Below are 12,088 nucleotides of genomic sequence, written 5' to 3'. Positions count from 1 at the left end.
ATGTAAAACACCGGTTAGATAATCTGCACTGGCACAGAGGTCCATGCTAACAGATCCCATTGCAACATTGGGGCCAAGAATATTACACTTTGATGTGAATATATTGAATTTTAATTTTTAATTAAGCCTCCTGCAGTCACTGTTTATTAGCTAAGTATGATAAAACTGTCATATTATATATATATATATAATTACATACACATACACAAACAATAAACACACTTCAAGAAAACCAGTTGTACTTTGATACCCGCACTTCTTTGGTAGTTGACAGTAATGAGCTTTCAGCATTATGTCTCTCACAATACCTAAGATGTGAAATCATAACTTCATATTTTGTTGTGTATTTTTGCTCACTTTAAACCATTTCTCTATTGCATATTGTACTGGCTATGTAATATAAAACACACATGAAGTGATGCACAAATATACCTGATACATTTAATCTGAAGTGCTAGCATTCTGTGGATTTTCAATGTAGAATGTGAACATTATTTTAAAGTACAAATTAAAAATTATACTGTTTTTCATTAGTATAGTATTTGATTATACACTGTATAACATTACAGACTGAGTACAGGAGTTAGTGATTGAACTATATGACTGTATCTTTAGCTGATTTATACATATTATGATCCAAATATGGTACAAAGAAGGGCAGGTCTTGGGAAGGAGGAGTGTCAGGTTAGCAACACCCATGTATTGCAACAGAAAACTGGTAAGACTTGTTAGAGAAATGTTAATACACTTCAGTTAACATCTGGTCTAGACAGATAAAAAGTCAAACATTTTCTATCCTTTCTTAGGAACAAATGTTTTACTTTGCTATTATTTTCTTTTTTGATTGCAGCAATCATTAAAGCAGCTTAATAGAATGACTTCCTGTTATGTCGTTCATGAGGCTCCTGTACGAAGAGTTGCTATCTTTGGAGGGACTCATGGCAATGAGTTATCAGGGGTATTTTTGGTCAAGCATTGGGAAGAGAATGGAGCTGAGATTCAAAGAACAGGGCTGGAAGTGAGACCATTTATTACTAACCCAAGAGCTGTGAAGAAATGTACTAGATACATTGACTGTGACCTGAACCGAGTTTTTGATCCTGATAATCTTGGGTAAGAATAACTATGTGCTTGTGTATTTTTAGTTTTCTATCTTAAATGTTATCAGGAGCTTCTTTTATTATTTTATTGGTAAAATTTTTACATGAACACCACTAATCTTTTGACAGTGCAACCGCATGATAACGTTCACTGACCTTTAACCCAGAAAGACCAAATAGAATGTACTTAGTTGATTCACTGTTTAAATAGTGCTAGTACAACAAGAGACAAATTGTCATAGGAAGTTAGACTATATTTAAAATCAATAAAGAATTTGCTGTATTCATGTAAAGTTAAAGTATTGCTATTACTCTGAGTGACAGTGTCATTTCTCACAGGTCCTGAAATAAACCCCTTGGGCAATTTAACTTTCAGACCGTTGTTAATGCCACTGTACTGGTAGCCACATAGCTTTGTGTTTTAACAACTGGCTATTTAAATATAGATAAATATGATATCAAGCGTCTCTGAGAAAGAACACACATGTTATATAAATAGAGAATATTTTAAATTTCAGTCACATATAGTGTAGAATGAAATGTGAAAACAGTCAAGTTTGAAATATGCATAGTATGGCAAAATTATACAGACAAAATTGTCAATAAATTAAGCGATCACACTGTATTTCTTGATTTACATAATCTAAAACAAAGTGTAACTATTCTGATTTAAGAGGCTTATTTTACAATGATAAATGACATTTTTAATGGAACTTTGTGTTAGCTCTGTGTTTAAGATGTTAACAGTTGAAATGGACTTTGGTAGGTGAACCAAGCATTTTTAAGAATGATATATCTACACACTCAACAGATAATTATGCAACACAAAGGTCCTGATGGGAAAGGTGGATACGAGCAAAGACCATTTATATCATACATGCTGTATAAAATATTTGTCTTTACAATGCATCTATGCATTTTCATTTGGCATTTTATCTAAGAGAGAATTATTTTATTGGTTGTGCCACTTATAAGGTAAATACTTGGCAAGAGACAAAGGTCTGCACCAACTTTTTAACTGTTTATGCATACATATACTTATGCATTTAGAATAACTGCTTTGTCTTCCTGTTTATTATTTCACCTGCTTTGAAACTGGAACGGTTTAATAAATGTACTGTCAGGTTATCTAATTTAAAGAATTTCTTCTAAAATATTTTTTGTATAACTTTACTAATATTTCTCAGTAAATCCCAACAGATTACTCAAGCCTAGAGCATTAGTAAGTACATTTAGAAGACTATTATACTTTTTTTTCTGATGTGGAGACATACAGTTATCAATGGCTTTACAAAAATAGAGTGTGGTATTCCAGCCCCATTGGAGGCAATGACATAGCTCTCATTGACTTCAGTAGGGCAAGATTTTACCCAGAGTACTTACATCTTTCCCTTATCCCAAGAAGTTCTCAATTTCAATTAAATGAAAGCACAAAGATATAAAATTATAAACTATGACATCATATCAGATGCCATTTTACAATGAAATTAATAAAGTACAGTACATTCAACTATAAAATCTCACAACTGTAAACTATATTAAAAAGAACAGTTTGATTTAGTCTTAAAGACATTGAGATGGAATTTACTAAAATCTTGAGGGAAAGAATTTGAGATGGAATCCATAAGTATCATCTGCTTTGTGGAGCAGGAGGACCCAAACCAAAGGATCTTAAGAATCTGGTCACAATATGAAAAGTAAGAAGTAGATCAAAAAGGAAACAATCCATGAAAGACATTATAGATCAAGACCCAGGTCTAAGGGCATGAACTAACTCCTGAAAGACTTCTGTGTTCAACAGATGTTGGATTAGGCCCTAGAAATGACTTTACATGGTGCATAAATCTTATGCTGCCTTTCTGTACAGAGGGAGCATTTCAACCATTTTGAACTGGGAGCGAATGCAAAGAAGTAAAGCAGAAGTAATATAAAATACCATTTTAGATTAGGTGAGAAATCTTGCAAAATACTGATAGAGGCAGTGGCAAGACATATTGCCTACTAGTATTAATACTTGTTGAGTTCCAGCACAACCTTTATAGGTCAAACAGTTTGATAGGGTAGTTGTATATGGTATATCAATTCTAATCAGTTATGGAAAAATCAAATGAAAAAGATACTCTAATTTTTGTTGACAGCAAAGCTAGAGAATTGGTTAATTAATTTCTTTGTGCTAATATTAACAGCAGGAAAATGATAGAAGATATTCCATATGAAGTGAGAAGGGCTCAGGAAATCAATCATGTATTTGGTCCAAAAGATAGTGCTGATGCCTATGACCTTATTTTTGACCTTCACAACACAACTTCTAACATGGGTGGCACTCTTATTCTTGAAAACTCCAGGAATAACTTTACAATCCAGATGTTTCATTATATTAAGGTAAAAACTAATTTTTAATAAAGTATAAGAATACATGTAGATTTGTATTTGAAACATATTACTGTATATCAACTTTGTGCCTTTATTTAAATACATTTATGCTGTTTTGTTTTAATTTGCTAAAATGTTTGGTAAAGAATATTAAAACTAATTATAGAATGGGACATTTACTATCACAAAGAATTATTAAATTGGGTCTAATACTGGTCAGTACTGATTCCAACCTGTCATGATCACAATTGATATAGACAGAACTAGTAAATAAATTAATCTGTTAATAAGACAAATGTGGGGCCAGTAGCAAAAAACACACACAGCAAAATTAATAAAAACGTAAAGATCGTTGGGTCTGCTTTTAAACTAGTCTGTCATAAAGCTGGGAAAAAATGTAGGCTGAATGCAAAATTTTGTAAGACATTAGTTATTTAAAATGCAGACTTAAAAAATTTATGGAATAAGGCTATGACAAAAGAAACCCTGATATACATTGGCTGCAGTACTAATAAGTGCTAGAAATGTTTAATCTTGTTGGTATTGCAAGTGATACACGTTTAGGGTGGGATTTTCAAAAGTGCTCCATGTTGGCCTGTTATCTTAATGAAGTGAATGGTAAGCCTCCTATTGTCTTTAATGGGAGCAAAGTTAGGTCAATATGGTACATTTTGAAACCCTCCCCCCTTTAATTCATATACTGCAAAATATTTCATATACTTTGACATATGATATTTAGTCTTCATTGTGTCCCATCCATCTGTTTATATACTGTTCAAAGATGTGGTCAGTTTATGTGTAAGAGTATATGAGGATTGGCATACTGCTAATCAAAATGTAGAAATGATAGGCAGTAATCTAGAAGGGAATGGATAGGAAGGCTTTCTGCCAAGACATATAAAAGAACTGGGCTAACTCACTGCATGTGTCTCATAAGAGAATCTAACCCTAGCTAGAAGGAAAATATTTGAAATCTGCCCTAAAGCAAATTGATTCTGGGTAAATTAACACTGGAACTGTGTTCATTTATATTAGTGTGCAGCAAAGTTCAGTGGAGCATGCCTGACATGAGCTAAGAGAAAGCAGACCAACAAATATAGCTTTGTATGTTTTCTAAAGATGTCCTACTTATTTTAGGACCATGAAATAAAAGCAACATATTGAAGACATTGTGTAAATCACTTCAGCATCAGTAGTCTTTTGTAGCACAAAATTTTTAATATTTGAATAACAAAGACTTTTTTTGACAAATCTTCACAGAATGCTTTGGCCCCAGAATGCTGTCCCGTTTTCCTGATTGAACATCCTAATTTGAAATATGCAACAACTCGATCTGTAGCAAAACACCCTGTTGGTAAATATGAATGTTAAGACCACTTTCCAATCCCCAGAAATTATTAAAATAGATGCCTGTCTCCAGATATTTTTCTTTCTAAGTTGTTTCTTTACGTTAAACAAATTGCTATGATGAGCTTCATCTGCCTGCTTCGTAATCATATGGGCTTGATTTGGTAAATAAATTATCCATTCTGTATCCTAAAGTGTCCCCCTTTTTTTTTACACTCAATCAATCCACTTTTTGTAAGAATACTATTTTATTGGAGATATTTATAATATTTTAGGATAGAAAGTAAATTATGTTGTTTGATTATCAGCAGTACTGATGTTGAACTCAGAAGAGGTATTTATTTCTCATAAATAAAACTAGGATGCAATGTTGGTTGTTAACCAGAAAAGGGATGGTGGGATAAAGGAAAGAGAAATTGTGTCTGAACTGAAGTGGCTAACCTGTTCATTTATACTGCAATAGACAGGATAACGTTAGAGAAATATTGCATTATTTTGCCTCCAATGTTAATTAAACTGGTAATTCTAAAACAGTAAGCACAGACACACACACAGGCATGTATATTTTTAGTGTGCATTTTAAACATATGACATACAATATGTCTATCAATATCTCCCTCATTTGTACACAGGTGTGGAAGTTGGGCCTCAGCCCCAAGGAGTTCTTAGAGCTGATATTTTGGACAAAATGAGAAAGATTATCAAACATGGCCTTGATTTTGTGCACATTTTTAATGAAGGTATTGTAAATCATGCAAGCATGAACACTCCTATTCTAGGCTGGTAATTCATTGCAAAAGAGTAGATTTTTTTAAATAAATGAAGCTACAGCATTTTGCAATGAAACAAATGGAACTCATATTTTGTATTATTATTGTAGCATTAATAGTAAGTTCATTCATAAAGTCTTTAATAAATTATTTACAATTTATTTTACTCATACTGAATTACAGCATGATGAATAATTATATAAGAATGTTGGAACTGAGAATTGGACTTAAGCCTTAAGAACTTCTGTTATTAATTACTTTTGCCCTTTTTTATTGAATCTTGAGAATCTAGAACTATGGTGAAACTTGATCCTACAAGATACGTCATAGCTATAAAGTGATAGTTCACAACTTATTGTATAGTAAGTGTACGCTGAGAGTGCTATATAAATAAGGAATATTTATAATGAGAAGCTTATTCATTTCCATTTCTTACGTATACCTTTACCTCAAATTATTGTATGTGAGTCAATAAACTTTTGTTATGCCCCTATACAAAGTCAAATACACAGTTGTTATAAATTAAAATATTTTTGTACTGGGAAAGTTTTTGCTTGACTGCTGATGGTCAGTTTATTCTTGAAGCAGTGACATAGCTATACATCATTGCCATCTAAGAATTCCCCATTATTGTGTCAGAAAACAAGAATTGCATGCATTCTCATCAATATAATTCCCTAACTATTAAATAATGCTGTCAGATTTTATGAATTCCTCATCTACAAAACAAATTTATTATTGTGTATGCAGTGATTGAGATCCCTGATTTCAACAATACTGTTCAAATTTAGATCCAGATTTTTATGCAACGTTAAGCAATTGGGTCGTCTTTCAGCAACCTGGCCTTCATGGGCTAGGAAATCTGGAGCTAGACATATTCATGTTACTTGAGTTAATTACTAACTGATAAACTATGAACAGATACAAATTAATGACTTCAGCCATTCTAAATAAAATAGTAAATTATGTGTACTATTTAACTGGGAATTTGCTGACATGACATTTAAAAATATATTTATCCTTTCTAGGAAAGGAATTTCCACCATGTACAATTGAAATTTACAAAATAATGGAAAAAGTAGATTATCCCAGGAATAAAAATGGTGAAATTACTGCTGTTATTCACCCTAGCCTGCAGGTAAAATCTATCATTCTTCATTTACAACATTTTTATAGGTATTCCCTTTGATTTTTGGTTTACGGTATAGTATATGGTATATCATCAAACAAGATATTTACAATTATGTCAAACCCACCAATGGTTTGTTTTAGAACCATTCATATAAGTTTTATAGCTAATGGTTTACAGTATTTCAGTAATTGATTTGGGAAGTTCTAAACTCAGTTTTGAACAAAAACTAAAAGAAAGTATGGTATACTTTCATTCTCAACAGATACTTCAAATTTTGGGAGCCAAACCTTTGAGAAACCTTGGTCCTGATTTTCAGAGTTGCTGAGCATTCATAGTTCCCATTTATTTCAAGTGCTCAGCACTTTTAAAAATCAGGCCCAAGATGCCTAAGGTCAGGCATCCCAAATCAGTGGTGCTTTGAAAGTTTTGGCCATAAACTGTACAGAGTAGTATAACTATGCATAATAAACTTAAGACTCTTATATGAAAGTTGTAAAAAAATATGAAAGTGAAGATATAATCTATTTTCTAACATAATCTATAATCTAATTTCCTATAAGGATCAAGACTGGCAGCCATTGAACAATGGGGATCCTATATTTTTAACTATTGATGGAGAGACCATTAATTATGAAGGGGATTCTACAGTATACCCAACATTTGTGAATGAGGCTGCATATTATGAAAAGAAACAAGCTTTTGTAAAAACAGTCAAAGTAAAACTTACTGCAAAAGGTATCAGATCCTCTTTGTTTTAGAACTAGGACATTTGTAAAAGATTATGAAACTTTTTTAGACATAGGGCCAAATTCATTGCTGATTTCTACTCCATGTAATCCAGGTGAAGTCAGTGGGGATTTATGGAGCATAAGTCAATGCAGAAATTAACCCTTAATTTAAAACGGTGTATTAATTAATTTTGCTAAGCACTTTGAAGATGAGAAGCACTTTTGAAATGCAAAGTATTATTTTTAGCCACGTTCAATAGTTTACTGCAGATATTAAAAATAAATATTGCTAGTTTATATAGCTAATTATTTAATGCATTCTGCAAAATTGTGTCTATATAATATGCCAAATTATTGATCAGTATGTTATAAACTTTTATCTAAAGATTTTCCTACATTCAAATTTTAAATCTTTCCCAAATGTTATTCAGAATATTGCGACCTGAAGTCTATATTACTGAAAAAACACACACTGTGTTAGGAAATGTTTTCAATTTGAGTAAGAAAGTTACTCTGAATAAAATAAAATGGAAACCAGGTATACTTAAAGTATTATCTAGTTAATGTTAAAGACAAATAAATCAAAAATTGATTTTGTTGAGTTAGTGGCGTATGTTTAAATTAATGTTATGTGCCCAGGAATTTACTGGTACAATATTATACTTCATGGTCAATATTTGTGGAAAGTGTAAGAATTTTGATGAAAATTTGATAAAATTTCAGCAGCAATGAAAATATAAAGCTTTCTGTAATTGCAAAGTTTTTCAGTTACATCTACATGTTGTCTGGCTATGCCAAAAGAAGGACAGGAGACATTTGACATTGGTTTAATCAGGCCGCAACTTTATTATTAGATGTCTGGGACTACCTGGCAGATAACAGTGTACAGTGCAGGTAACCCCATGTTTATTCCATAATTACCCTGGGGGCTTTTACCAGCTCCCCCTCTTTTTCCATCCATGCCCCTCTAGCAAATCCATTGCCGGGACCTTACCATACCTGGGGTGAGGGGTTTCCATCAGCTCCCCCTCTTTTTCCGTCCCGGTCCCTCCAGCAAATCCATTGCCGGGACTTTACCATCCACCTCCGCCTCCTAGGAGGGTTAAGGTTGGCTATAAGAATGGGGGGTTGGCTCCCTGACATACCAGTCATAGAACTCCCCAACCTTCAATGAACACCTCTTTTTAAGTCCTTTTCCAAGCCGTTTATCTGGTCACTGTATACCTTTCCTGTGGAGTACCTGCACTGGGCATCTGCCACAAGGAGGCACCAGCAATTAGCTTGGCTGCCTCCTCCCCACACCTAGTCGGGTTCAAATTTGGCCACCTCCCTGTTCACATACCTCCTTGCCTTGTCCTCCTTGGGGGGCTCATAGCTCCCCACCAGACCCTGCACTGAAGCATGTCTGACCAAATCATGTTAACTCCTGGAAAAAGTTCAAGGATCAGCCTCCAAGTCCCTCCTTGCTCTGAGCACTAGTTCCACCCCTTTAAGCATTCCCAATCGTTTTCCCCAAAATGCACCACATTATATCTGGGGGCTGCTGATGGGCCCGCACAGCATATAGCATCGGTATTAGTTGATCCCATAACTTGCCCCTTCTTGCATGCCAAGAATATCGCCTCATCACCAAAGCCCAGCTGCGAACCCTCAGGCAACCCTGGACATGTGCCTATGGGCACAAAAGACAATACTATGCCCACAGATCCATACCACTGTCTGCATGGCTGGTCCTCCAATATCTGTAATTAGATTACGACAGATTAATGCTGATTTACCACCTCAGGCCTTACATACGTTCGGTACACATCCAAATGCCAATGCCCGATTGCCTCTGCTCCCATACCTAGCTGTGCTGCTGCCGTTGCCGCCCCGATTCTGAATGAGTGAGAACCAAATTCAAGGGCTGGCAGCCCCAACCTCATCAGCCCCCGTCTCAATATGGTAACAAATCGATATGCTGTGAGGGGACTCCCATCACCATGCATAAAAAGGGGGCCTTTCCCCTCTGGCCATATATCCCTGTAGGCCTTCAAAGCCCAAACTGGGCAGACCCCAGGCTCACCACCCTGCTGGGGAATCACAGATTCACCCCGGCCAACTTGATCTGTCTTTGACCGTCGCAAGTGTAATATCATTGAATGCTCCTGCCATTGTATATCCCGCAGTTGCAAAGCCCTTCCTGTTGAGTCCCTACCGGACCCAAATACTAGCTCACTGATTCTGAAAGCACCAAAAACTGCTGTCAAGAATGCAGCCCTGAACAAGGCCGCCTCCTGTCCATTATGACATACATTGCCGAGGATCTGCACGAGATCCCTAAGTATGTAAGCCACGATGGGACGACGGGAATCCACCCTGGGGCCACTGGTATGTGACCACCCAGCCAAAAACCTTCCAACTAAAAAAACCACTGCAAAGATCAGGATAACCATTTAGCCTACTAACGAATGTAATGGCAGAAAGGCGATTCGTGATTGTGGAGGACGCCAGTTGATGGTTTGCCAGTGACAGCATGTACCGCAGCACCTGTTCCTCTGTGATGGGCCATATCGCTGACTGGCCTTCCTAATCCTGAAATTGCATGAAATCATTAAAACTTCTCTCACAGCCTTTCCACGTGCATGGAGCAACTGATCTCCGCACCACACTGACAACCATTCTATGCCAAGGTTCCATAACACTAGTGGCATCTGCCTGGGTTCCTGGCTGGCTCCTGGTGCCAACTCCTGAAATCTGTGGACCTGAAAATGAGACAAGGCATGTGCTATGTCACCGTCAACCCCAGACAGGTTATGAAGCAGTGTAATTCCCTGGAGCCTTTCTGGGGGCCAAGCCTCAGGGCAAAACACATAAAGGGGATAAGAACCCCCATTAAATCCAGCCCACAAATTTGACCCAACAGCCTTGCTGGGGTAGTCCCACTGGAGCCCATAGCTCATTCCATTGCTGCTTGAAACTAGTCTTGGGGGAAACCCACAAGTTGTCCAGGGGCAATTGGCTGGATGGCCCTGCCTCTGTATCTCAAATTCATTCTTGTGGAATTATTGACTTAACATCATGGCCAAACCCCACCCTTGACTTTAATTATTATTATTTTATATAAAGGGGATAAGAACAGGGTTTAAAAGAGAACTGGATAAATTCATGGAGGTTAAGTCCATTAATGGCTATTAGCCAGGATGGGTAAGAAATGGTGTCCCTAGCCTCTGTTTGTCAGAGGGTGGAGATGGATGGCAGGAGAGAGCTCACTAGATCATTATCTGTTAGGTTCACTCCCTCTGGGGCACCTGGTATTGGTCATTGTTGGTAGACAGGATACTGGGCTGGATGGACCTTTGGTCTGACCCAGTATGGCCATTCTTATGTTCTTATGTTAAGAACCCCCATTAAAAAACCCAGCACATAAATTTGACCCATTTGCTTTGCTGGGGTAGTCCCACAGTATGCCTTAGCCCATTCCAATGCTTGAAGCTGGCCCCTTGCACTGGTCTGCCTTCTGTCACCCACACCCTGTTCAAACAGGGCCTACCTGCAGGTGCCATTTGTTCTACCCTGCGTCCTATACCTCCCCTCACCAACGTGGCAGGAATGTGCCGTATGAGCCCCAAAACATGTTTTGCATGCATGCCTGAACACACAGATGCTGCAAAAGCCACTGCTATAAAGAAATGTATGCCCGTGAATGTATTGCATGCCTGCCCAGTGCTGTAACAGCGACTGCTGTGATTAGATGTATGCCATTGAATGTATTGCATGCCCGCCCAATTATATTTATATCTATCTAACAAGGCCAGGCTTCTCTCTGGGCAAGCTTCAGCCATAACACAAGCATAGCTAAAGAATTCAGCCTTGGCAAGACACCTCTCCCATGGCTGTCCCCGTGTTTGAGGAACTTACAGTTAGCCTGTATCAGCTGTGCAATACCCTGCATCTGCTTATGAGAGAGGTGGGGGTCAACTGAGAGTTTCTGGCTGGCCCAAGTGATACCACATCATGTTTTTTTTGTTTTTAGGGGGATAAAGCCTCAAGAACCACTAGTGCCCACAATCCCCAACTTTGCCACATCATTTTGGTATGGGATCCTCATTTAACTCACCCTTGCCCTCAGTGTCTGCCCCATCTCCTGCAATCACCTGAGTGGAATGTCCTAGATCTGGGCGAACCATTACACCTTTGTACGGCCTGCAAAGCTGTGGAAACAACCTCAGATGCAATAACTCTGATTACTTGTATCAAATCCCAGCTGACTGTCCCAGCTGACTGTTCCACGATCAAACGCAGCCAGCTCACTTGCTTGGGTTTTTATGTTATTCTACGCTTGATAACTTGCTAACCAAAAATATCTTCCTAAATCTTTACAACTCCAACCACTGTTTGAATTAAAAAAAAAAATTATAGCTGGGTGTTTTATACCTTCTCTTCCATACCTTACTGCTGCTGAATTAAAAAAGGAAAGGGGCTATTGAAAAAAGTGAGAGTTGGTGAGTTTGAGGGATGCATATTATCATTTTTTTCTGTTCTGAGTGCTGGCTATAATACAGTAAATAGAAGAAAAGGAGTACTTGTGGCACCTTAGAGACTAACAAATTTATTTGAGCATAAGCTTTCGTGAGCTACAGCTCTCATGAAAGCTTA

General features: G+C 37.0%; 1 protein-coding gene across 1 annotated transcript; it reads left to right on the top strand.

Annotated features, from left to right (window-relative positions):
• The first annotated feature begins 697 nt into the window (after positions 1-697).
• ASPA (aspartoacylase) lies at positions 698-7,480 on the top strand. Its single transcript, XM_077836778.1, has 7 exons — positions 698-718; positions 851-1,113; positions 3,287-3,482; positions 4,734-4,827; positions 5,453-5,560; positions 6,619-6,728; positions 7,283-7,480. The coding sequence occupies exons 1-7, from the start codon at positions 698-700 to the stop codon at positions 7,478-7,480; spliced, it is 990 nt and encodes a 329-aa protein (XP_077692904.1).
• Positions 7,481-12,088: the final 4,608 nt, after the last annotated feature.

Source organism: Eretmochelys imbricata, chromosome 17, assembly GCF_965152235.1.
Source record: "Eretmochelys imbricata isolate rEreImb1 chromosome 17, rEreImb1.hap1, whole genome shotgun sequence".
NCBI classification, from domain to species: Eukaryota; Metazoa; Chordata; order Testudines; family Cheloniidae; genus Eretmochelys; species Eretmochelys imbricata.
Note: the sequence above shows the minus strand (reverse complement) of the source record. Positions and strands in the feature narration are given on the sequence as shown.

Excerpts from the sequence above, each read along its gene's own strand:
- ASPA (XM_077836778.1), top strand. The coding sequence starts at position 698 with ATGTATTGCAACAGAAAACTG. Across the intron at positions 1,114-3,286 it reads TTTGATCCTGATAATCTTGG|CAGGAAAATGATAGAAGATA; the intron begins GTAAGAATAACT and ends TAATATTAACAG. Across the intron at positions 3,483-4,733 it reads AGATGTTTCATTATATTAAG|AATGCTTTGGCCCCAGAATG; the intron begins GTAAAAACTAAT and ends AAATCTTCACAG.